Source organism: Dendropsophus ebraccatus, chromosome 7 (genome assembly GCF_027789765.1).
Source record: "Dendropsophus ebraccatus isolate aDenEbr1 chromosome 7, aDenEbr1.pat, whole genome shotgun sequence".
NCBI lineage: Eukaryota > Metazoa > Chordata > Amphibia > Anura > Hylidae > Dendropsophus > Dendropsophus ebraccatus.
In genome coordinates, this window is record NC_091460.1 from 135,489,765 (window position 1) to 135,517,399 (window position 27,635).

The 27,635-nt window shown below is 43.2% G+C and overlaps 1 protein-coding gene across 4 annotated transcripts; it reads left to right on the plus strand.

Annotated features, from left to right (window-relative positions):
• Positions 1–592: 592 nt before the first annotated feature.
• Positions 593–27,635, plus strand: ADAD1 (adenosine deaminase domain containing 1). 4 transcript variants are annotated; one of them, XM_069976825.1, is made up of 12 exons: positions 593–678; positions 2,687–2,857; positions 4,580–4,768; positions 6,851–7,003; positions 9,089–9,196; positions 9,998–10,123; positions 11,350–11,476; positions 15,456–15,626; positions 16,059–16,288; positions 23,857–24,094; positions 24,850–24,982; positions 27,271–27,635. In XM_069976825.1, the coding sequence occupies exons 2-12, from the start codon at positions 2,692–2,694 to the stop codon at positions 27,382–27,384; spliced, it is 1,755 nt and encodes a 584-aa protein (XP_069832926.1). In that variant the 5' UTR covers positions 593–678; positions 2,687–2,691; the 3' UTR covers positions 27,385–27,635. The 4 variants fall into 4 exon arrangements, with proteins under 4 accessions (XP_069832926.1, XP_069832929.1, XP_069832927.1 ...); XM_069976828.1 differs by having other exon boundaries at positions 9,101–9,196; XM_069976826.1 differs by having other exon boundaries at positions 636–714.

A 27,635-nucleotide genomic window follows, 5' to 3' on the forward strand; every position in this document is an offset into this window, starting at 1 on the left:
CGGTCAGCGCCTGACAATTGTAGGTTCAAACCTATATCAACGACCAGCCGATGATCGTTGTCATCGGCTGATCGTTGTATTTATTACACTAAGCGATAATCGGCTGAATTTGGCCGATTATCGCTCCGTGGAATGGGCCCCTAATAAAACCTTCTGAATGACAACGATCATATGACATCGTGCATATCGGCTGATCGCTGTTTTTTAACATGACCTATTAAACAAAACGATTATCAGCCAGAATGGACGGTAATCGGCCGATAATCCTTATGTGTAATCGGGCCCTATGTCTGTGTTCATACTGAGCTTTTGTCCTGCATTTTCTGATTTCATTGGTGTAGGGATTGTGAAGCACCATTGTTACAATAGACGGTCTCCTCAGGCAGGCCAGAGGGTGAAGAGCACCTTCTGTGTGATCTATCCCATTGCTATGGAGACACCTATATTCTCGACCACACATATTGCTTCCATCATTGGCCAAAGCCACTTTTATTACAGAAAGACGGAAGTTATCAGAAACATATCCTTCCACTGAGGGACTACTTTAACGTCGTTCCTTGCGCGCCCATAGATCACGTGGTTACACGCCGGCCTCTCATTGGCCGAGCGGTGAGGCTGAGGACGCTCAGTGAGGAGAAGGCGTGGTCTGCGGGAGCTGCGTGGAGGCTGCACTGAACGGTAACGCGGCAGTGTGTGCGCCGGCCTAACCCTCGGGTGATGTATACACGCTGCGTCTGTAGTCTATAAACCTTCGGGGGGTAAACGCCTAGTGTGGACAGGGTCCTGCGGCTGCTGTGGTATATAAGCCCATATAGATCCCATCACACGTTCTGGTTGTGAGGATGGAGGGAGGGGGATGTGACCTGTGGACATGGTGGGAGGGCTGGGGTTACTAATGCGTTTTCCCATCCTGCTCTGAGCCACAAGTTGGAGATCCTACAGCTTATTATACAAGTAAAGGGGCACTCCAGCGGGAAAAGAATCCTCCAAATCAACTAGTGCCGGGGATTTGTAACTGCAATAAAAATCTCCAGCCTTCCAGTACTTATTAGCTGCCGTATGTGCTGCAGGAAGTGGACATCTATTGCTGCCGTTGCATATAAAACAATAAACATGTTATACTTACCTGTCCACGCTCCCTCAGTGTCCCCAACTGACTGCAGAGCCTCCACCTCTTAGACATACTCGTGAGAGCTCGCTCAGCCAATCACTGACTGAGACGGGACAGCCTAGTGATCAGTGATTGGCCGAGCAGGCTGTCACTCCTGAGACGAGTTCATCTTGGAAGTGGAGACGCTGCAGTGGGGGGGGGGGGCACCGGCACACTAAAGGAGGACCCTGAGGGAGCATGTGGTCCTTTCCCAGCCGTCTTTAGACAGATGATTTACCCCTAGAACACAGCTCCTACACAGGCTAGGAGATTCAACTGTATCTGATTGCAGATCAGTCCTCTGTTGCCAGGTACTGACTGACAGCTGGGACTGGAGGCCGGGCAGCAGAGATTATTCATGAAGAAGAGGAGGAAGGAGTCGTGAGGTGTGCTAGAGTGCGGCACAAACCCTGAGCCACAACTCCTCTCTTACAGTAGGAGACGTGAGATAATCCGCTGCACGGACAAATTACCCAAAGGCACCATGCTCACCAAGGGACTGCCAGCACCTTAGGTAGATTAAACAGATTCCCTTTAAAGGGGACCTGTCACCCCGGCTGCTTGGGAGAAGCCCGTCCGACCCCCGGTGGAGCCCCCTATACTTACCCCTTCCTCGAAGTCCCGGACCCTATCCCGCCGCTGAGAAATCCCCGTCGGAAGCCGTGCGTGCGCTCACCAGAGACGAGTCAGTCGCCAGTCATTCTCTATGGGCGTCGGACTCATCTCTGGTGAGCACGTGCACGGATTTCTCAGTGGCGGGACGGGGTGCGGGACCAGGACTTCGAGAGGGGCATAAGTATAAGGGGCTCCACCGGGGGGTTGACGGGTCCCCTTTAATGACTGATAATGGATTTATCGCAAATATTTTCATTCCACTTAAAAAGAAATACCGTATTTTCTGGCGTATAAGACAACTTTTTAACCCCGAAGAAACTACTCAGTAGCCGGGGCTTGTTTTTTTTATACACCGGGTATGGTTGCCCCATACGGTGGTGGAGCTCAAAAATGGCCACATCCCCACCGTATGGGCCGACCACTAGAAAAAAACAAGGAATTCTACTCACCTATAACCCGTTTCCGGCAGCCGCTCGTCTCCTGTCCCGTTCCCGGCGCAGGCAATGTGACGTACACTGCCGGCGCCAGAGATCCCCGAAGCTCTTCCGCACAGCTGAGCTTCTCCCATAAGAGGCTTGGCTGCTCGAGAGAGCTTCGGGGACCTCCGGCACAGGCAGTGTACGTCACATTGCCTGCTCCGGGAACGGGACTGGAGACGAGCGGCTGCCAGGAACGGGTAATAGGTGACCTGTTTTTTTTTTGTTTTTGTTTTTTTTTCTCTTTAACTACAGTTAACCCCTGCCTGGCCGCAGCAGGGCTCCAGTTAGTAAACTCTGCTGCGCTCAGGCAGGGGTTAACATTTTTCGGCGTATAAGGCGAACCCCTGACAATCTTCTTGAAAGTCAGGGGTCAAATTATACGTAGAAAAATACGGTATAATAAATAAATTGTGACATGATAAATGTTCTAATCTTATTACAGACAACATGGCAGGTGTTTATATCTGGAACCAGCCATCTAAGGTTCCCAGTTTTGCTCAGATGCTTAAGAAAAATTTGCCGGGTACCGCATCACCTAATGTGAGTGAGACCCCGGCACCTAAGGCGTACAGCGAACCGGGCGAAGGAGCCGCCAAAGTTACTCCAGTGACAGGTGTGCTTTCCATTCCATCTTTTTTTTTTTTAATTCAAATGTTTTATCGATTCTAATGCAAGAAATACGAACATTCTCTCCTGAAGAGGTTATCCGGCCTAATAAAACTGGCCCAGTCTGAGGATAGACCGTCAGTATAAGATTGGCGAGGATTCTGACTTTCAGCACCCCCTTCCAATAGTGACGATAAGTGATACTGAGCAACTACTTAACCAGGAAGTCCAACCAGAACTTTTTGGTGGTTTTAGAACTGGGTCCGACAGGTGAACAATACTATATGCTTCTCCAGCAGATTTGTTTTTTACCAGGCCATAGTGTAAAGATGAGCCAGAAGTGGGGTATGAAGTTGAGGAGGCAGTTATCTGCCACTGCTGCCCCCTAAGACTGGCTTCACACTGCGTTTATGCAATCCGTTCTTTGCAAAAAACGGATGCGTTTGTGTGCATCCGTTTTGATCCGTTTTTTCCATTATAAAAAAAATAATTGATTAAAACGGATCCTTTTTTTTGATGGACACAAAAGCGTTGCTGACACTATTTTTTTGTCCGTTAAAACAAAAACGGATTTGTTTAACGGATTGCAAAAACGCAGTGTGAACCCACCCTAACCCTACTGTCCTTGACTGACAAAACTCTGGTATGAAAAAGTTTCATAATTTTGCGCATCTGTGTAGTATGGTGGGTGATTGACACATTGACAGTGATTTTCTGCAACTTTTTTTAAGTTATTCAAAATTTTGCATTTTTAAAAAAGTTGCATGCAGCAACAAGCCTCCAGCCCAAACAATAGGCTAGCTGTTCATTTATTAATAAATGTCATTTTTAGTACACTATTTTAGCACTTGTGATGCAGCAATAAACACTGTGATAAGTTCCCCTCATACAGAGATACCTGCCAGGCAGAAAGCTAGCCTTCACGTCTTTCTACCCACTATTCCCAGCTTATCTTTGGACTGCAACCCAGAGTTATCAGTCTGTAAAACGTTGACATTTGCCCACAGCAACCAATCACAACTCAGCTTTTATCTCTGAATGACTTCCTGTAAAATGAGACCTGAGCTGTAATTGGCTGCTTTGGACACCAGTTTTTGTTGCAAGCAGACAAGTTTCCTTTAAGTCATTTGAAATATTTTTTACAGAAACCAATAGTACAAGCAGTTTTAAGAAACTCTGTTATAGGTTTTCAGGCAAAAAACTTTCTGTACCTAAGAAGCTGTTTTTCAGCCCCCCCTTCCTTTTCATTATTAGGCAAAGTCGTCTACATTACAGAGGAGCAAAGTAAAGATGAGTTCTGCTGTGTCCATTATAACCTATGGGGGGGGGGGGGGGGCAGAGGGAGGATGAGTAAGAAGAACAGCCCTTGCAGTTTGGAGACTGTCTGGGTGCATACAAAGCTGGATTCAGAGGTCAAACTTGTCACTGTTGGTCTGAGAACTTAATGGGGTAAGGTTTCAGCATGGGCTGTGCTGGTTCCTATACACTGGCTGTTTCTACTCTCCGTGCTCACTCAACATACAGACCAAATATTGCTAAGTTTTCTTGTCTCCTGAACTTTGTATCATGTTAAACTTTTTTTTTTCTAAACCGGCAATTGCTGCACCCACAAAAAACTGTGCAGCGTATAATCCCTGGTGAGATCTACCTTACAGTTTGGGGAAACACTGCTCGGTAGTCTTTGTCTCCTTTCTATTCCGTCTGACACTGGCATGACTTATTTATTTAGGTAACTTTCCGGAACCATTTTTGGCCAAAGCAGTTGTACCACCATCAGCATCATCTTTGGTACCTAAAAAAATACCGAAAGAGTTCATAATGAAGTATAAGCGCGGTGATTTGAATCCAGTTGCCGCCTTACACCAGTTTGTTCAAATGCAGCGAATGGAACTTGAGCTGAAGGAGACCGTCACTACAGGTGAGGAGACGTTACTGGTGTAATTAACATTATACAGTGGTACCTTGGTTTAAGAGTAACTTGGTTTAAGAGCATTTGGGTTTAAGAGCTCACAGTTTTTCAAAATTGTGACTTGGTTTAAGAGCATTGCTTTGGTTTAAGAGCTCCCTGTACTAGGTGGGAGCAGGAGTGGAGGAGGGGCATGGCCTGCATAGCGGGGTCTACAGTACTGTACTCAGGAAGTCTCCCTCACCTTCCAAATCATAGCAGATCCACTTCAGGCTGGGGCTTACATAAGGGGACAGGACTGTAGAGGTAATCTTTCCATAGCTGTAACCCCTCTCTCCCCGGACAGAGAGTGCTCCATGTATGTGTCCACATCTGCCCTGCTCATTCCTTCATACTCCCTGCAGTCTCTGTCCACCCTTGTGTTTCCCATCTTCTCCATTACTGTACAGTAACTTATAATATCACAGATTCTGCTGTTTCTGAATGTTTGTTTCATCTGTTTTACATGTTATTCAGAATAATAAATCATTACTTTTGGGGTGTGGAACCAATTGTCTGCATATCAGTGATTTCTTATGGGGAAATTTGCTTTGGTTTAAGAGTGGATTTGGATTACAAGCACGGACCCGGAACGAATTATGCTCTTAATCCAAGGCACCACTGTATATAATTTTTTTTCCTAAGTGTATTAAATAGGTTCCATGGAATTACTAAAGAAAATAGATTGATTATATCACCCTGTTTCTTAGGCTGGGTTCACACTATGTTTTTTTTTCATCCGTTTTTGAAAAAAAAGAATGACTTTTTTTCCATTGATTTCCATTATAAATAAAGGGATCAAAACGCATCCTTTTTTTTAACGTACATAGAAACGTGGTTGACCACATTTTTGTGTACGCTAAAAAAAAAATGGATGCATTACAGTGCCGCGCCTATTCATACAGTCCCCCCGCTCCCAGTATTATATTATAGGTGCTGCCGTGTGCAGGGGGGGTGCGTTACAGGCATTCCTCGTCCATGTTCCATGAACACGGAACACAAAATGTGTGAATGCGGCCTTAGTATGAACCTTTCTGTAATAGGTGGCAGGCTTGAAGAGAACATTTCAGGTCCCTGGTGCCCCATACACTGACAGATGAAGACCGCAGGATTCTGACATTTATGTCATACATTATTCAGAGAGGGTGAGGGAGATGCACAGGCACTGGGCAGCGCGGGGGGGGGGGGATGATTGCACTACATATGCTTCTACATAGACTACTACTTCTATACTTTTACGTATACTGTGCCCCCTGCTTGACCCTTCAAGTGTATCCAACGGGTCGTGACGTCACTTTTTTTTTTTGTTTTTGAGAAATTAAAGCCTGTCTGATCTATTAAGTTGAGGTAAATAGCTTTGTATGTGCATTTTCCATAATTAGAGTACACTAGAAAATGTACCCGGCGCTGCTCGGTTATGAATTGGCAGTATATATATATATATATATATATATATATATATATATAATATATATATATTCTTTTTTTGTTTAAAAGAAATTGTCAGGAGCCCTATATACCCTGACAGTTCTGCACTGTTTATGTAAATTGTAGCTTATGCACATTACAAATAAACTAAAAATGTTTAACATCCTAAATACCTTATAGCCAAACTGAGATGTCATGTGATCAGTCTTTATACAGAACGTGGTTATATACAACATTGGCAGTGTTAGATACAGCCTGGTTATATACAACATTGGCAGTGTTATTGCCAGGAGATAAAGATTTTTACCTTATGCAACTCTGGAGCAGCAACATAAAATTGTCCATGAGAAAAAAATGCAGAATCCAGATTTATGCCGCCACCTGCAGAGATCGGCCGTGGGCCTTGTTTATAGTCATTGCAAATGATGCTTTTACATTTTGTAGGTACTGTGACATACACTTGTGGCAAATGATTTGCACCCAGCCTTAGTGCCCATCTTATTCATGCGATTCTCATACGATCGTTAGGTTTATTTTCTTGGTAGACGATATATTTCATTCTTTACCGCAGTCCTGTCATTTGTAACCACTTTCCATCTAATGTTTTCCTCATTTTTGTGTTTTAAGGAAATGTTTTTGGCGCTTATTTTGCATTCTGTGCTATTGTTGATGGAATTCAGTACAAAACTGGAATGGGCCAGAACAAAAAAGAAGCAAAAGTAAATGCAGCCAAACTGGCTTTGGATGAACTACTTCAATATGAAGAAACTGAATCTTACGGTAATTCCGTCCAAGAATGGTTATTTTGGGGCATACTGCAATAACATTCTCTTTTTATTTTGGGCTCTTGGTTAATAATTTTGTTATGAGGTTTTTATTTGTACAACTGAAGTCTATGGCAGCAAGATTTTTTTGTTTTTATAAAATTTGAATACAACATACAGTTACTATGAGTAATAAGGCATGTTCAGAATCTCTCCAACATGGGTGTGAACACAGAACAAATGACGTGTATTGAGATTGAATGGGAAAAGGTGAGGGGACAAAGAAGAAAAAAGGGAGAATGAGGAAGATGCCGGCCAAATTACCACATCACAGATTCTTAAAGAGACTGTCAGTAGGTTTATGGGGTCTTATCTCAGGGTAGCATAAACTAGTGACAGAGAAGCTGAACAGAATGATGTATCACTTACATTGTTCTGTGCAGCTGATCCAGAGATCTTCTCCTGAATAACATGGACAATAAGCAGTCCTCTCCATTATTGCATGAGCTCAGTAGTCCTGGATATTCATGAGAAGCAGAAAACTCCGCCCACCAGCTGCTGATTGGCAGTTATCTATCCATGCTGTGTATAGACAGTCAACTGTCAATGAGCAGCTGGAGGCCGGAGGGTGGGTTGCAGCTAGAATCCTATTCTCCTGCATATTAGGAGAACGGCTGAACAGAATGATGTTAGTAATACACCGATCTAGTCAGCATTTCTGTCACTAGTTTAGACTGCCTTCACTTAAGGCGGCATAAACCTAGTGACAGATTCCCTTTAACTTGTGTTGACAGGTACCCCTCCTTGGTATAATTCATATGGTAAGATATTTTACCCTTCATACCAGTATAATCCTGGGGAGGTGCCACCCCCATCATACAGACAATTTCAATGAGGGCACCACTAGATCTGTGCACTGAAAGTTGTTCATACTTGTCTGAGAGTAATTGGAGTGTCTTATGTGATCAGACTGGTTCCCCTCTGCACTGGTGGGGTGGGAGTCTCAATGGTCCCGAGGACTCTACTGTATCTGCCTTCAAATACTATGTAGGTTTTGTATTATTTTTTTTTATTAAATTTCAACTTAAATGAAATTTGCACATTTGCAGGATATGCCATAAAGGTCTGATAGATCTGGGTTCTGCCTCTTTGGCCAGCACCTGTCTCGAGAGTCCAGGACTTGCTTGCTGCCTACTGGAGTTGATAGCAATGCCTTCTGGTAATTGTAGAACTGAGCAACTATCAACCAGGACGTACAGCCACAATGTGCTAAACTAAAGGGCATTTTACACAGACTGATTATCATCCAGGAGCGTTGCTTGAAACGCTCTTTTTATATCGTCCCGTGTAAAAGTGACAGTCAGCTGAGGAGCGGATAAAAACACCCGATCCTCGGCCAAATGCAACTTTTGTAGTAAAATTTATTGCCGCACAACTTCCTGAGTAAACAAGAGATGTGCAGCCAAAAGCAAAGGGAAACTGACAGCACAGATATGCAGATTTTCCTGTGTGACTATAGCAAAGAAGCTTATTCAAGTGTGTAACAGATGCACAGGCAGCACAGACTATGTGATCGCTAGTGTGGAGTCCCTAAAGACAGAGAGTCTGGGGCTCTGCACCTTCTTTTCTAGGGTCCTGGGATGACCTCACCAATTATGTCACTTATTTGATGTCACTGCTTGTTGTGTTCTGATGTCATTCTGATGCTTTTAGCGGTTTTCATATCTGTATTGGGTCTGTATCTTGCCATTAGCGATGAGCTGTTGTATTTATTTTTTTTTTTTTTTGTGTCTGTGTGTGTTTTGGGTGTCTGCAATTTCAGCCATAGTAACGTGCTCCTGCCTAGTGTGAATGGTGTTGTAGGAGAGCTGGCCAAATTTTACTTTTTTTGCTTGATGAAACAGTACCTTTCCTGCCCAATACATTACCTGTCCACGTTCCCGATGATTTTAGGTCGGGGCCTAAAGAAACGATCAGGCGATGATCGTTTCATTGGTTGATTGTTGTCTCTATTACTCTACCTCTACTTGCGTATAATACATCAGTGTGAAGCAAATGCGGGATAGCAGCGAGGAAATGTAAATTATATTTGTAATTCCAGTTCATCTTGCAGACGGTAAATGCTCAGGTCTTACTGTGGGCCCTCCGCTGTTACCTGTGGAAGCGAACGTATCTTCAGAGGCTACAGGTTCTTCTAGAAAGCCAGTTGGTAAGCATTTGTATTCCTTATGGGCTTGTACCTTACAGAAGCCTCCAACACCAAGGGCTTATTCTCATGCTTTTTGAAACTTGAAACGCACGGACAGTTAAAGGGTAAGTCTCTTCTTTCAAATAAATTGGCGTCAAAAAGTGCCAAAGATTTGTATTTACTTCTATTAAAAGATCTCAAGTCCTCCCGTACTTATCAGCTGCTGTATGTCATAGACCAGGGATGGGGAACCTTCGGCCCATCATGCCTGGACAGCTGTCAAGAACAGGAGCCATAACTATTTAAGTATATTAAATAAATACTTGGTAGGAGGGGGAAGTTAAGCCACAGGCTGCAGAGTAGGGCACAGTTAGATCTCATACCGTTCTTAGGCCAGTATTTTCTCACCATTGTTCAACTTATGATAGGCAAAAAGAAAACTAAATGTTTGCAGTTTTACAGTTAAGGCAACGTATACATGATTTATGAACATTAGCCATTGTTTGGCACTCAAAAAACAACGGCCATTGTAGTGAGTGTCAAACAATGGCCGTTGTTGCATCGAAAATTGCATTGCAATCAATGCACAATGGTTGAAATAATTGACATGTCAACTATTTCCATGCCCGTAGCAAACAACAGCCGTTGTTCAATACACTGAACAGCAGCCATTTTTTGCATTGACTTCAATCCCGTTATGAAAAGAAGAGGCGTTGTTTGAATTTTACATACAACGGGCATTCTTTTCACAAAATATACGGAGTGTGAACATAGACAAAATGTGCTGTTCAGCATCTGTAACCTGTGGTCTTGTTTTTCCAGATAAACGTTCATTCGTTCATGAGAAGATAACACAAGTGATAAAGGAGAAGTTTATGGAACTGGTAATGAAGTGTCCAGAATTTGAAAGCTGTGGAAATTCTTTAGCTGCATTTGTGATGGAGATGGGTAAGAAAACACGGATGCACAAATGGTTCAGTGTCCTTAGATATTGGTAATTCACTTCAAAAATGAAAAAACATTGACAGTGGGATGTCAAACACATTACGCTGGATTTACACTATTTTGGTCATTGTTTTTACCCAAATCCAGGAGTGGAACTGAGAATGAGAAAAATTATAATGGAAAGAGTTTCACCTTTTTTCTGTGTTTTGGACCCGCTTCTGATCTTGGCCAAAAATATTGACTATAATGCTATTTGTGAACCCAGCCTTATATGTGTGTGTACCTTCTGTGGTGTGGAAAGGAGCACAACACTCTTGAATCTTTGTTAAATGTCCCATGTCAGACAGGACAGTCTTTAACCAGCCATTGCTGGTGTGAGAATGCTAGAGTAGGACCAGGTCTCTGAGGACACCTTAACGTTGGTGACATGGTACACTCTGTTTGATCAAATAGTTTGCTAAGATCCTCAGTAAAGTCTTTGAGTGAAACCATACGCTCACTTATGGATAACATGTGGACAAATGTAAATATCTATATGACTTCAGTATATCTGTAAACTATTTACTTTCCCCCCATAGATGGAGAGTAAAGCCCTAAAAGGGTATTCCGCTCGAACATAACTTTTATATGTTGCTGCCCATGGTGAGACTAACAATTTCTTCCATACTTGTTGTTATCTATTCAGTCTCCTGCCCCCAGTTCTAAACTGCTGCATTCTGTGCCGTGACGTCAGCTGCAGAGGGCGTTTCTTGCTTTAGGCTGTGCTGCCCTCCTCTTCAGGCTCAGCGCTGTGCTCTACTCTCACTTTCATCGAAAAGGAGGGCGGCCCAACCTAAAGCAAGAGATGCCTTCTGCAGCTAACCTGTCGGCACAGAACGGTGGCACTAAAACACAGCCACAACACCAGACTTCGCCAGAGTACCACTTCAAATTGAGCGCCGATCAAATAGTTTGATATTTTTTCTTAGGATAGTTGGGTTACCAGCTGTAGCTTATGACCCATACTAGCCGATTTCTGTGCACAAGCCGTATCTTAGTAGGGCTCATGCACGGAACACAGCGCGAGACGTATCTAAGGTAACCCAATCCTTTGCTGGCAGCTGCGCCTGCTCGCCACTTCAGAGACATCAACTTCATGACAGGTACTGACAACCAATCATTAACCGGTTCTGAATGGATCATGAAAGCTGTAATGAAAGTGTTAATGAGAAGCAATACTTTCCTTTTAGATGGACAACATTGGGAAGTGGTTGCATTGGGTACCGGAGAGCTCAATTTTGGACAAAGCTTTCAAAACGATGGGAGAATTCTTCACGACTCGCATGCTATAGTCTCAGCCAGACGTTCCTTACTAAGGTATTTATGTCTTAATTTATATATTATTATTACAGGTAGCAGGATTCTTCCTTCTATTCTGCTTCTCTTGTCTGTTACAGTGTCCATTGCTCTGCATCATCTAGCGTGACTGCAAGCATTGAATTGCTTAGAGTGGAGTTCTTTTTGGTTTGCCTTTCTCCAACAATAATTGAGTCCCCACACAGCTTCCGCACCGATGCCTTTATTAATGGGGTACAGCTTAACCCCTTAACGACAGCAGGCGTATATTTACACCCTGAGGTCGGTAAGGGAGTTCAGAGCAGGGCCGCGGTCTTGGGTGCAGCATGTAGCCCGGGCCCGCGGCTATTAAGTAAGTTGACAGCTGCATCCGATTACTTGCTGCAGCCGATTCCTAGTGTCTAGTGGCGGAGATCGCGATCAAAAAGTCGCATATGCGCCATCAAGGTACCGATAGAAAGAACACATCATGGCACCTCATACAGCCCCATAGACCAAAGGATAAAAGCGTTATAAGCCTGGGAATAGAGCGATTTTAAGGAATATACAGTGGTGCCTTGGATTATGAGCATAATTGGTTCCGAGACTGTGCTTGTAATCCAAATCCACTCTTAAACCAAAGCAAATTTTCCCATAAGAAGTCATGGAGATGCAGACAATTGGTTCCACACCCCAAAAATAATGATTTATTATTCCGAATAACATGTAAAACAGATGAAACAAACATTCAGAAACAGCAGAATCTGTGATATTATAAGTTACTGTACAGTAATGGAGAGGATGGGAAACACAAGGGCGGACAGAGACTGCAGGGAGCATGAAGGAATGAGCAGGACAGATGTGGGCACATACATGCAGCACTCTCTGTCCGGGGAGAGAGGGGTTACAGCTATGGAGAGATTACCTCTACAGTCCTGTCCCCTGATGTAAGCCCCAGCCTGAAGTGGATCTGCTATGATTTGGAAGGTGAGGGAGACTTCCTGGGTCAGAGTACAGTGCTGTAGACCCCACTATGCAGACCATGCCCCTCCCCCACTCCCCCTCCCACCCAGTACAGGGAGCTCTTAAACCAAAGCAATGCTCTTAAACCAAGTCAAAATTTTGAAAAACTGAGAGCTCTTAAACCAAAACGCTCTTAAACCAAGGTACCACTGTATTTGAATTTTTTACAGGCCATCACATAATATAAAAGTTCTACATGTTACATATCGTTTTAATCGTAACGACTTTAGGAACATATTTTACAAGTCAGTTTTACCCCAAGGCGAATGGCTTAAAAACAAATACCCCCCAAATAAACAAAATGTGTTGTTTTATTTTCAATTTCACCATATGGGACCCGCTGCTGGAACCGGGGAGGGGAGTGGACGTCGTTGCCCTCAGCCACCTCCTCCCCAACCAGATCGAACCCCCCGCCGGAGTACCCCTTTAAAAAGTGCAGTTATGTTACACCTAACATACCCCACAACTAGTTAGTACAACTTCCTTTGCTTTCCTTGTGTCTTTGCCGTCTCCTTGTTGTCTGTCCGCCATCATTTGCTTCATGGAGCATCCCCATACTAAATGGACTTTATTTGTTGGGGCACTTTTTACTCTTTCTTCTTACATTGCTTGATGTTTCTAACTATGCAACTTATTTGCACCTCAGATCACCCTGATATAAGGAATGGATATGGCCACCTCCACGGTGGCCTTTCCTTTGACAGTGCCCTTTTTTTTTTTGCCCTATGTTTTGGTTCATCAAGCTCAGCAACTCTACATAAAGTTTTTATCCTCCAGCATCGCCTTCTGCTATTTCTGTATAGAGGGTTTACAGAAGTTTTTCTATATTTTCTTTGTAGCCAAGAGCTTTTTTTAAAGTTACTTTTCACTCTTTGTGACACCTGCTTTACTTGTATCAATGTAATGTAATCAAAAGGCAAAAGTTAGGCAAAAGAGTTTCCTTCCTTCAAGTGCGTAGTAGACCATTTGTCTGTCCTTGGAGTTCTCCTTGCACCTTAGTCCTATGCTTCTTCCATCTCTCTAAGGAGCAGTTCCTCCTGCTTCCGGATGTTGAAAGCTTATTTACACATTTCTTTAGGCTGCTCCTTCCTATTGAAGGGGTTGTCCAGCGTGGGGGCTATTTTTTCATATGGCCGGGGAGGAGGTGGCTGAAAGAAAAGATGTCCACTCACCTCCCCAGTTCCAGCGGCGGGTCCCGCATCGCGTCGCTCCGTTGCCCGGTTCCCGGCCGCTTCCGGGTGTCTGACGCGGGCCCGAGACGTGACGTCTCAGGTCCGCTCAGCCACTCAGTGAAGGAGTGGCTGAGCAGACCTAAGATGTCACGTCTCAGGCCCGCGTCAGACACCCGGAAGCGGCCGGGCACCGGAGCGACGCGATGTGGGACCCGCCGCTGGAACCAGGGAGGTGAGTGGACGTCTTTTCTTTCAGCCACCTCCTCCCCGCCCATATGAAAAAATAGCCCCCACGCTGGACAACCCCTTTAACTATTGATCTAGCTGTTCCCAAATTTAGACTACTATGTATTGGGTTCCTAGTTTCCATCATAGCCTAGACCCCCTAGTTCCTTTCTGCCTTTAAGGCAAATTAACCTGCTATGCCTGATGGCACGGGCACAGACAGCATCAAAGCTACGCTACGATCCTGACAGTTAACCCTATACATGCTGTGGTCAGTGGGACCGCAGGATTAACAGAGGTGTTCACGGAATCCTAATGGTAACGATGGCGAGTGAAAGCCTCGCGATCTCCTGGCTATGGAAGCCGTTCCGGCTGTGCCCTGAGTCCAGAGTCTGATCAGCTATGCCTGTCAGTGTAACACTGACAGGCATAATGCACTGCAGTATATTGTACCAACCCACAGCAGATGGAACAGTCAAGTCCCCTACTGGGATAATTAAAAAGAAAAGGTAAAAATAAACCCAATAAATAATAAAAATAAACTCACAACCCCCCATATCCCACACTGCACGGTGAGCGCTGAGAAGTTCAAAGCTGGAAAAATGCTAATTCTGCCATTTTTTTTTTAGAAAATCGGGAGGAAATCAGCTAAAATATACCACTAACCTAAAGTACAATACTGTATGTCACTGAAAAACAGTCTCGGAAAGGCTTGGATAAGTTATAGCATCCGGGAGCTATACCCACTTAATGTGAGACAAGCCAGATTTCAAAAATGGGCCCTGGTCCTTAAAGGGGTAGTGCGGCGGTCAAAAATTATTCACTAAATAGCACACATTACAAAGTTATACAACTTTGTAATGTGTGTTATGTAAGTGAATGGCCCCCTTTCCTGTGTCCCCCCATCTTGGGACAATGAAGTCATCTTCAAGAGGCCGGCTGATGCGCTCCAGCCGTCCCTCGTGCTGGCCGCCCTCTGCCGCGTCATCAGCTGCTCAGCCGCGATAACTGTGCTGGTGATCTGGTGAGTATACTGCACCACACTTCCGGGGGTGGGGGGAAACTTGGAAGGGGGCCATTCACTTACATAACACACATTACAAGGTTGTATAACTTTGTAATAAGTGTTATTTAGTGAATAATTTTTAAACGCCACACTTACCCCTTTAAGGCCATTTTTGGGCCGGTCCTAAATGGGTTAAACGTTTACTGTAACGCAGTGTTGCTCCAAGCCCAAGGAACGAAGTGAGTTGTACTTTAGTTCCCCTGCACATTGGGTGACAGGAGTACGTGTTCTTAGAAAATCAATGAATGTTCACGTAGGACGTAACCACCGCTGCAGTCCCTTTATTCTCAGCTTTGTAGAGGGTCCCAGAGATCACACCCCCACTAATCATAGTAATCCGTACCTATTTGTATGTTATATTGGCTTATTAGATTAAAAAAAAAAGGTATGTGACATTGGGCTTTCCAACAGAGAATTTGGAGATAATGAAAACTATATATATATATATATATATATATATATATATATATATATATATATATATATATATATATGTATCTATTTCAGGATTTAACTGTAAATATATTGTTTCTAGGTATTTTTACAGACAACTTCTCCTCTACTTCAGTGGGAATAGTATCATGATGAAAAAGTCTGTTTTCTGCCGAGAAACGGCCACCGATCTGCTTGCTCTAAAGCAGAATTTGAATTTGTACCTGTACATGAATCAGCTTCCCGGAGGAGCCGCACAGGCCAACTCACAGCTGTAAGTGGTCGCTGGGTTGCACATTACTTGTCTACTTTAAGAGGTATTCCCATCACCTAAACATTGGTCAGGTGATAAGAAATGCAAAGGGAAGCAATTTTTGTTTCCTTCAGGTGCAGCACTACATAAGTACCGTAGTAATCACGGCCGTTCTTACAACGGCTGTGATTACTACGGTACTTACGTAGTGTGAATATAGCCTTAACCTGCTTGGCTATTTACATTTGTGAATTTTTATATACTAGTAGTAATAAAGCCATAGGTGGGTTAGAAGGTAACTTTTTACCACTGTGTGAGCTTGCATTGGTTGCTGTAATGTTATCCTGCCAATTTGACTCGTGTGGAGGATTGAAAAATGAAATCATTGGTTTACAGTTTTTTATGTAATTTTATTTAAACGAGTACTTATGTTTTTTTTCCTGTTTATTCTAGATCTCTTACTCCTCTTTCTCTATCTGCAATTGAAACAAATGACCGATTAAGCCTTCAAATTTCACTGGAGGGGAAGAACTATCCTGTAGCCTACTTCCCTCATGACCTTACTACTCACACATGCAGTATGTCTCCCACAGACAAGCTAACCAAATGGGAGGTTCTGGGAGTTCAAGGAGCGCTATTAAGCATCTTCATACAGCCAGTCTACATCAGCAATATCATTGTTGGTAGGTAGCGGGAGAATAATAGACATTTAAAGGGGAAGTTTTTTATTATTATTTTTATTAAAGTATTGTATTGCCCCCCAAAAGTTATACGAATCCCCAATATACACTTATTATGGGAAATGCTTATAAAGGGCTTTTTTCCTGCACTTACTGCTGCATCAAGGCTTCACTTCCTGGATAACATGGTGATGTCACTTCCTGGATAACATGGTGATGTCACTTCCTGGATAACATGGTGATGTCACAACCCGACTCCCAGAGCTGTGCGGACTGTGGCTGCTGGAGAGGATGATGGCAGGGGGACACTGAGGGACACAGGGCACTGGAGGGACACTGAGCATCCCCCTGCCATCATCCTCTCCAGCAGCCACAGCCCGCACAGCTCTGGGAGTCGGGTCGTGACATCACCATGTTATCCAGGAAGTGAAGCCTTGATACAGTAGTAAGTGCAGGGAAAAAAGTACTTAATAAGCATTTCCCGTAATGGGTGTATATTGGAGATTTGTATAACTTTTGGGGGACAATACAATACTTTAACCCCTTAAGGTCAAAGCCAATTTTCGTTTTTGCGCTTTTGCTTATTCCATTTTAAGTTTAAAAGTCAACAGCGCTTGCATTTTTTCACCTAGAGACGTATATGAGCGCTTATTTTTTGCGAAACCAATTGTACTTTGCAATGACAGGCATTATTTTTCCATAACATATGTTGCGAAACCGGAAAAAAATCATTTGCGCTGTCAAATTGAAAAAAAAAACTAATTTGTTTTGATTTCGGGGAGTTTTGCATTTACGCCGTTCGTCCCATGGTAAAACTGACTTGTTATGCATGTTCCTCAAGTCGTTACGATTACAACGATATATAACATGTATAACTTATATTGTATCTGATGGCCTGTAAAAAATTCAAACCGTTGTTAACAAATATACGTTCCTTAAAATCGCTCCATTCCCAGGCTTATAGCGCTTTTATCCTTTGGTCTATGGGGCTGTGTGAGGTGTCATTTTTTGCGCCATGATGCGTTCTTTCTATCGGTACCTTGATTGCGCATATACGACTTTTTGATCACTTTTTATTACATTTTTTCTGGATTTGATGCGACCAAAAATGCGCAATTTAGCACTTTGGAATTTTTTTGCGCTGACGCCGTTTACCGTGCGAGATCAGGAATGTGATTAATTAATAGTTTGGGCGATTACGCGCGCGGCGATACTAAATATGTTTATTTATTAATTTATATTTATAAAATGGGAAAAGGGGGGTGATTTGGACTTTTATTAGGGGAGGGGATTTTTTATTAATAAAAACACTTTTTTACTTTTTTTTTTTTACTGTCACTAGAAGCCCCCCTGGGGGACTTGTATATAGACAGCACTGATCTCTCATAGAGATCAATGCTGTGTATATACACAGCAAAGATCCATGAGATCGGTCATAGATTACTATGGCCTGCTGCAGGCCATAACAATCTACTGCCGAGCCGGGATCAGCGTCATTCCGACGCTGAGGCCCGGCACGGGCAGAAGAACGGATCTCCCCCGCGCGATCGCATCGCGGGGGGGAGATCCGAGCCACTAGACACCAGGGATAGTGTGCATAAAGCACTTCAATGCAGCTGTCAGGTTTGACAGCTGCATTGAAGTGCTTAATTAGCCGACGCGGCAACGGGACCCGCGCTGGCTAACAGAGGCACTGCCCGGCTGCACATGTCAGCCGGGATCAGCGCCGTTCAGAGCGGGGTCCCGGCGGGACCCCGCTCTGAACACCCCCCGCGGCACCATGACGTATCAGATACGTCATGGGTCGCTAAGGGGTTAATAAAAATTTTCCCCGGATTTCCCCTTTAACCCCTTAAGGACAGAGCCTGAAATGGCCTTAATGACAGAGACAAATTTTATGAATATGACCAGTGTCACTTTATTCATTAATACCTTCGGGATGCTTTTACCTATCCGGCTGATTCTGAGATTGTTTTCTCGTGACATATTGTACTTTACATTTCTGGTAAATTGGAGTCGATACTCATAACAAATCTTTATGAAAAAAAACCCAAATGTGAAAAAATGCATTTTTCCAACTTTGAAACTTTTTTGCGTATACAGAAAGTGGTTATACCACATAAATTATATATTAAATAGCATTAGCAACATGTCTACTTTATGTTGGCGGCATTTATTAAACTATCTTTCATTTTTTTTAGACGATAGGAAGCTTAAAACATTAGCAGCAAATTTCCAAATTTTCAGTAAAATTTCAAAATCAGATATTTTTAGGGACCTGTTCAGGTTTAAAGTGTATTTGAGGGGCCTGTATGTTAGAAAGCCCCACAAAGCACCCAATTTCAGAAACTGCACCCCCCAAACTCTGCAAAAGCACATCCAGAAAGTGTTTTAACCCTTTAGGGGAGTCACAGAAATAAAAGCTAAGTGTGTAAGGAATTTGAAAATTTTAATTTTCTCTGCAGAGATTTTATTGTAATCCAATATTTTTCATAATTATAAACCTATTACCAGAGAAATGCACCCCAATAATTATTGCCCCGTTTCTGCAGTTTATAGAAATACCCCATATGTGGCCCTATTGCGCTACTTGACGCAACCACAAGCCTCAGATATAAGGGAGCGCCTAGTGAATTTCAACGCCTCCGTTATATTTGGTCATTTTTGACTGTACCACTTCAGGTTGGCAGAGGCTCTGGGGTGTCAAAACCTAAAAAACACCCCTAAAGGGACACCATTTAGAAAACTACACCCCTCAAGGAATGTAACAAGGGGTGCGGTGAGCATCTGGACCCCACAGGTGCTTCACAGATTTTCCGAACAATATGGCGTGAAAAAAGAAAAATTTATTTTTTACACTAAAACGTTGTTCTAGCCTTCAATTTTTCATTTTCTTAAAGGGATAAGAGGCAAAAAAAGACAAAAAATGTGTAGCGCAGTTTCTCCCGAGTACAGAAATACCCCACATGTGGACATAAAGTGCCAAGGGGGCGCAGGACGAGCCTGCAAAGGGAAGGAGCGCCAATTGGCTTTTGGAAGCTGGATTTCACTGAAAAGGATTTCAAGGGCCATGTCGCATTTACAGAGCCCTCGTGCTGCCAAGACACTGGAAACCCCCCACAAGTGATTCCATTCTGGAAACTACACCCCTCAAGGAATCTAACAAGGGGTGCAGTGAGCATATGGACCCCACTGGTGACGGGCACAAATGTGGAATAATGTGACGTGAAAGGGAAAAATGTCATTTTTTCACTTTTACGGCACAAATGTGCCCGTCATCAAGGGGTTCATATCCTCACTGCACCCCTTGTTAGATTCCCTGAGGGCTGCAGTTTCCAGAATGGGGTCACTTGTGGGGGGTTTCCAGTGTTTTGGCAGCACGAGGGCTCTGTAAATGCGACATGGCGTTCATCATCCATTCTAGCCAAATCCAACCTCCAAAATCCAAATGGCGCTCCTTCCCTTCGGAGGCTTGCCCTGCGCCCACATGGCGCTTTATGTCCACATGTGGGGTATTTACGGACTCGGGGAAAATTGCTCTACACATATTGTGTGTTTTTTTCTCTTTTAACCCCTTGTGAAAATGATAAATTCAAGGCTAAACCAACATTATAGTGTAAAAAATGTAATATTTCATTTTCACGCCACATTGTTCCACATTTGTGCCCGTCACCAGTGGGGTCCATATGCTCACTACACCCCTTGTTACATTCCTTGAGGGGTGTAGTTTCCATAATGGGGTCACTTGTGGGGGGTTTCAACTGTCTTGGCAACACAGAGGCCTTTTGAATGCAACATGGCCCCTCAAAATCCATTCCATCCAAATCCAGCCTTCAAAAACGAAATGGTGCTCCTTCCCTTCGGAGGCTTACCCTGCACCCGCATGGCGCTTTATGTCCACATGTGGGGTATTTACGGACTCGGGGGAAATTGCGCTACACATTTTGTTTTTTTCCCCTCTTTTAACCCCTTGTGAAAATGATATATTCAAGGCTAAACCAACATTATAGTGTAAAAAATGTAATATTTCATTTTCACGCCACATTGTTCCACATTTGTGTCCGTCACCAGTGGGGTCCATATGCTCACTACACCCCTTGTTACATTCCTTGAGGGGTGCAGTTTCCATAATGGGGTCACTTGTGGGGGGTTTCAACTGTCTTGGCAACACAGGGGCCTTTTGAATGCAACATGGCCCCTCGAAATCCATTCCATCCAAATCCAGCCTTCAAAAACCAAATGGCGCTTCTTCCCTTCGGAGGCTTACCCTGCACCCGCATGGCGCTTTATGTCCACATGTGGGGTATTTCCGTACTCAGGGGAAATTGCTCTACACATTAAATGTTTTTTTTATCTTTTAGCCCCTTGTGAAAATGAAAAAACATGACAAGATTAATGATTTAGAGTAAAAATTTTACAAAAATTACACTAAATGTTGGTCTAGCCTTGATTTTTTTCCATTTCCACAAGGGGTTAAAAAAGAAAATGAACACAAAACGTGTAGGGTAGTTTCCCCTGAGTACGAAAATACCCCACATGTGGGCATAATGTGCCATATGGGCACAGGGCAAGTCACCAAAGGGACAGAGCGCCATTTAGAGGCTGGAACGGAGGATGGAGGCCATGTCGCAATTACAAAGCTCCTGTGCTGCCAGGACAGTAGAAACCCCCGACAAGTGACCCCATTCTGGAAACTACACCCCATAAGGAATCTAACAAGGGGTGCAGTGAGCATATGGACCCCACTGGTGACGGGCACTTACGTAGAACATGTGCCAAGAAAATAAAAAATACACTTTTTTTCATTTTCACGTCCCAAATGTGGCCGTCACCAGGGGGCCATATCCCCGCTGCCCCACTTGTTAGATTCCTTATGGGGTGTAGTTTCCAGAATGGGGTCACTTGTGGGGGGTTTCTACTGTCCTGGCCGCACAGAGGCTTTGTAATTGCATCATGGCATCCTCTAATGGGAATGGCGGCCATACCTACTTAGCTGGGGAAAAGGGACAATTCTAATTTATTTGGGGGTATTAGGCCAATTATTAGTTTATAAGGTTGGAAATGACAGGTGTCCATCAAATTCAACCTGTGTTGATCCAGAGGAAGGCAAAAAAAAACCCTCATAAGGCAGACGACAGTAGCCTCATCACAGGGGAAAAATTCCTTCCCGACTCCATAATGGCGATCAGAATAATCCCTGGATCAACGTGACCCCTGAAATAGGAATAAGGGACAGAATTTAGATAATGTAGAACCCCAGTGACGTGTGTTGCGCCTTGGAGCGATCCAGTATGCAGAGGCCGGGGGGATCAGGACAGGTGTTACACTGGAAAATGGTGTCCTTCCTGATCCCCCTGTTACGCCACACTGCACTTCTTCTGGGGTCTCCCTTTCTCCAGTGTGGGGGACGTCACCTGGAAAATGTTGTCCTGGTGCGATACGGGGTCCTTCATATCCAGAAGCGCTGGGTCCGCTCCATGGCTGCTAAATATTAGGGCGCTATTACTGCTTCTGATATGTTCGGATCGTGCCGCAAGCTACAGTAGCTCAGGCAGCGAGGGACCGGAAGAGGGGGTGCTGGTATAAGAGTTATCCCCGTACAGGTGGTGACCTTTATCCAGCAGTGGGAAGATCAGTTCCCGGACGATCTTCCCACTAACTCCGAGGATGGGGGGGGGGGGGCATCTGGGGGCTGCATTCGGGTGTCCCTTCCTACATACACTCTAAGGGTACATGCACACTGCGGAATCGCGACAGATAACCCTTCGTGCATTCCACAGCTGGCACCCACCGGCGGACTGATGCAGGCGCACATCTCCACACGTGTCATAGACTCCATTCTATGCACAGGCGGATTCCGCTCTCCGTCCAATGTGTTCATTCTTTGGATGGACGACGGATTCCGCCCGTGCATAGAATGGAGTCTATGACACGGGTAGAGACACGCGCCTCCATCAGTCCGCCGGTGGGTGCCAGCTGCGGAATGCACAAAGGGTTATCCTTCGCCATTCCGCAGTGTGCACGTACCCCAAATCTGTAATTGTACCCAGAGGTATTCTCACAGAGTTTGTAGAATTTCACACCATACCGCCATCTCTTATTGGGACGGTACTGGCGGAAAAGACAGGATGATGAGGATGATGAGGATGAATGGAGGAAAGAAGGATCCCCCCATTCATCCTCACTGGCTGTTTCGGTGTCGGAGGCAATAATAACGTATCCCTCTGACGCTGAAAACACCCTGGGGGCCATCTTTATACGGGGACTAGTATATGGGGTATGTAGTGGTGTAGTGTCAAACTTTATTCAATGTAGTGTGGTGTAATGTAGTGTTTTTTACGTGTTTTTTTACAGTAAGTATAAAAAAAAAACCTACGCCAACAAAGGAGTTGCTGATAAATGCCGCACTTATGTCCGGCACTTATAAGCAGACTGTGGCAGTAGAATATAGAAAAAAAACACCCTACGCCAAAAAGGAGGAGTTGCTGATTAGCAGCGCACTTTCGTGCGATGCTGATCAACACTCAGCGGCGATAGGGTGCGGAAAATAGAAGAAAAAAAAAAAAACCTTTTTCTATATTCTGAATATCCCTGTAGCTGCTGATAAGTGTATTACACATATCAGCCGCTAGGGGGCAGCAGAGCGCAAAATCCGGAAAATGACGAGGCTGGAGCCGAAAATAGCCGAAAGAAGACGACGGGGACCGCAGGAAAGACCCGAAGACCGAACGGAATGACGGAGGACGCCGCGAACCCGGAAGACGCCGATCAGGAGCCCGGGACAGGTGAGTATTGTACAAATACCTGCTCTGGACCCCTCCGCTACCTAGCTGAGGGGTCCAGGGCAGGTATTTATTATTTTGCTGGACTCTGATCGCCGTGCCACCGGCCCGATCGCCGTGAACGGCCGCCGGCCGTTCACGGCGATCGGGCCGGTGGCACGGCGATCACTATTACTTTTTACAGTAATGGCGGTCGGTGCCGTCCTCGGACAGCACCGACCGCCATTTTTTTCCGGATCATCGGGTCACCGATGACCCGGAAAGGTTCCGATCGCCGCTATTGGCTGATCTGAATTGATCAGCCTATAGCGGCGATCGTAAGCACGGGGGGTGTTAACCACCCCCCGTGCCGTGAAGCTAAGATGGCCTGCTATGATTTATAGCAGGCCATCTTCCCCGACCGCTGTGTGTGAACACGCAGCGATCGGGGAAACATCGGGCGTAAATTTACGCCTTGATGCGCCAAGTACCAGGGCGCGAGGGCGTAAGTTTACGCCCGATGTCGTTAAGGGGTTAATGTAAAACTTTTAAATAAATTAGTTTATACAGTCACTACTGATGTATAAACCTGTTTGTTTGTTTTTTTAATTTATTTATTTTTTTTAAATTATCATAAAAATGTATTTTTTTTTAAATATATATATATATATATATATATATATATTATATATTATTATTTATTTATTTTTTTTATATAACTGGGCATTATCTCTCTCGCCTATACAGTTTTGGGAGAATCCCCAGAGATTGTGCTAATTCTCGTGTGTTTTTTTTTTTGTTTTTTTTTAGGTAATGCAAATTGCACAGACACAAGAGGATTAGAAATTGCCATAAAGCGCCGAATTGATGATACGCTGACCTCAAGATTACCAATGTTTTACCTTGTCCACAGGCCTTACATAAGCATTGTGTCTGCTGTACACAAAACTCAGCCCGTCGCTGGAAATTACAGGCTCAGCTTGAATTGGTCTCAAGGAGACACTTCACTGGAAATTGTAGATTCGCTACAAGGGAAAATTATTGAAAGGTATCTGAATGATTTCAAGCCGTATAACAATCCGCAAAATACAGATAAAGTCAAATTTTTGCGTGGTCTTTCCACTTTTTTACAGTTACAACTCCTCACGTCTGTAGTCAGTTAAAGGGGAAGTTCGGCAACAACAACCAAAAATTCTTTAAAATCAACTGGTGCCAGAAAGTGACAGAGATTTGCAATTTACTTCTATTAGAAAATCTCCTGTCTTCCATTACTTATCAGCTGCTGTATGTCCTGCAGGAAGTGGTGTATTCTTTCCAGTCTGACACAGTGCTCTCTGCTGCCACCTCTGTCCATATCAGGAACTGTCAAAAGAAGTAGCAAATCCCCATAGAAAACCTCTCCGAAAGAATACATCACTTCCTGCAGGGCATACAGCAGCTGATAAGTACTGGAAGATTTGAGATTTTTTTTTTTTTTAATAGAATTAAATCTCTGGCACCAGTTGATTTGAAAGAATTTTTTTTTTTTTTGCTAAACTACCCCTTTAAGCAGCACTAATACGTCCAATTTAGAGCTCATGACACCTTTTATTAATAGTGACTTCTGTATTTATACTGGCACAAATCCACTAAATTCTGGACCTCGCCTCAAACGCTACATCTGTACGCTTAGTGTAACATACTAACATTCATTAGCTTTTCATTGGAGGCCTCTGTGACATTTGTGAATGCAAAGACGGCATATACATCCAAACACATTTAAACCTGTAATGGTAAATTTCCCCCGTTTTTATTATTTTATAGCTCACCATTTAAAAGTGGTCGCTCAATGGCGAGCCGCCTTTGCAAAGCTGCAATGTTAAGCCGCTTCAACTTGCTAGTAAAGGAAGCAAAAAAGGACGATGTCTTTCGTGGTCTGAACTATCATGAAGCAAAGGTATGTAAATCTAATATAAGCACTATACTCTTTGCCAATACATTAGTACTTTTGACTTCATAGAGACCCTTTCAGTCTGTTTATGCTGGGGTAGAGTAAACTAGTGACAGAGAAGCTGAACAGAATGATGTATCACTTACATTGTTCTGTGCAGCTGATTCAGAGATCTCCTCCTGAATAACATGGACAATAAGTAGTCCTCTCCATTATGTGCATGTGCTCAATCGTCCTGTATATTCATGAGCACCAGCACACTTTGGCAGTTGTCTATAGGTAGACAGCTGTCAATCATCAGCCAAGGCTGTTTTTTTTCTATTACAAAATGTGGACAATTTCAAGCATTTTGTAATGTATTTCATTAATTTATTCTAGCAACTTTGTGTGAAAATTGCAGTTAACCAGGCACCACCTTTGTTTCTGTATATAGTAACATTGCTGCACTGTTCCAATGCTCTGTAGCTCTATATAGCTATACCAGAAGCTGGACCTGATGCCAGAGAGCATCTGGTATGTCTTGGTGTTGTCTAGCTCTAGAAATATTAAAGGGGAACTCCAGGTAGAGGTTAAAAAAAATGAAACTTCTGCAGAAGCATATAGCATTACTTACCTGTCTATCCCAGTTTTGAAACTACCAAAAATCCATTTGTTTGGGGGGAGGGGTTGCTCTGTATTGTTTCTGTCCTTCCTTGTTTAGCATTTCCCAGAATGCAATGCTTTCCCTCATGTGATCATCACAGCCCCCACCCATCAAAATCTGTAAAATTAGGGCTGCACCTGCTTCTGGCCAATCAGAGATGGTGGATCACTCAGAGGATTGGGGTATCCAGCCAAGCCTCCTATGACATCACGCCCTGCCCCCGGTCTGCATCATCAGCCTGTGCTCAGCAAACACACACGATGTGAGACAGAGGCATGGAAGATTTGTCTCCTAAGGGAGGAGAGCAGTGGGAGAAGGAGACAATGTGAAATGGCACAGGGGCCTTTTTTTTTTTTTTTTTTACTTCCTGGATTTCTATCAGCTACCAGTGTGGCAGAACCGCACAGATACAGTAATACATTGTGTAGACACGTCTATAGAACTTTTAATGCACTTTTAATGGAAAACATTCTTATCCGGAGTTCCCCTTTAAACCAGTGCTGGAGCTAATGATCTCTCTCTATCATTTTCCCTGACAGGCGGGGATGTATAACTTACCTCTCTCCTGTCAGAATGGCGATCTTCTCATATAGTCTGTCTCAGGCAGACTATGGGAACATTGCCAATAATACTGATCAATGCTATACAATGGCATAACATTGATCAGTATATGCAATCTAATGATTGCATATGTAGGGGGACTTATGTAAAAAAAAAAAAATTAAACATGGCAAAACTTCTCCCCAGTCTAAATCGTCCCCCTTCCCAATTTACAAGTAAACATATGTAAAAAAAAAAATAAAAAAAAATAAAAAATAAACGTACTTGATATCTTAGCATGCGGAATTGTTGGATGTTTTAAAATATAACAATATTGTTTCTGCACAATGAACAGCGTAAACAAAAAATATATATATACTATACACACACTTATTTTCTGAGATATATATATATATATATAATCTCAGAAAATAAATGTGTGTGTGTATTTATATATATATAATATATATATATATATATATATATATATATATATATATATATATATATATATATATGTATCAGAAAATAAATGTGTGTGTGTATGTATATAATATCAGAAAATAAGTGTGTGTGTGTAAATATATATTTATCAGAAAATAAATGTGTGTATATATATAAAATAAATAGCTATTAAACTGATATTTGCATCGAATATCACTATAAAACTAAAAACTATAGATCATGGTGCAAAAAATCAGGCTCCAACCAGAACAATATTTAATTAAAAAAAATAAGTGTTCTGGCTCTTGGCGAGAAGGAGGAACACTGCTTCATTGTGACCTGGACATCTGTGCATCAATGACCTTTGGTCATAAAGGGGTTAATTTGCTTCAAATGGCCTATATCAGTAATGGGGAACCTTCGGCCCCCCCAGCTGTTGCAAAACTACAATTCCCAGCATGCCTGGACAGCCAAAGCTATAGCTTTGGCTGTCTAGGCATGATGGGAATTGTAGTTTTGCAACAGCTGGAGGGCTGAAGGTTCCCCATCCCTGGCCTATATTTTCTAATTTAAAAAAAGATGGTACACTTTACCTTTTCTCTGACAAGGACATGTGTGATGTTGTACTGTGTTTTAGTTTTTTTTACATTTTTATTTCAATCTGTAGAACCTTTCTGGATCCTACCAAGAGGCGAAGTGCTTGCTGAAATTCTATTTTGAACAACAAGGTTTTGGACCCTGGATTGTGAAGCCAAAAACTATTGAAAACTTCTCAATGTAACTGAATACTTTTGCCCTTATTTTTTTTATCGTTAGCCGGTTGCTCACTGTGTATTTATCTGAAAAACAAACTAGGAAAAATGTTTTTTCCTCTTTAACATTTGTTGAATCTTGGACAAAAAAAAAATGTTCATAGCATTTAGTGCTCTTTTCCCAATTTTTTTTCTATTGTTTAAATGCTGTAAACAAGCTGCTTATATTTCATCCTTATGCAATAGAGAAGGCCTAGTAGTTATTTCTATATTTGTCCAT

Excerpts from the sequence above, each read along its gene's own strand:
- ADAD1 (XM_069976825.1), top strand. The coding sequence starts at position 2,692 with ATGGCAGGTGTTTATATCTGGAACCAGCCATCTAAGGTTCCCAGTTTT. Across the intron at positions 7,004-9,088 it reads TGAAGAAACTGAATCTTACG|TTCATCTTGCAGACGGTAAA; the intron begins GTAATTCCGTCC and ends TTGTAATTCCAG. Across the intron at positions 16,289-23,856 it reads CATCAGCAATATCATTGTTG|GTAATGCAAATTGCACAGAC; the intron begins GTAGGTAGCGGG and ends GTTTTTTTTTAG.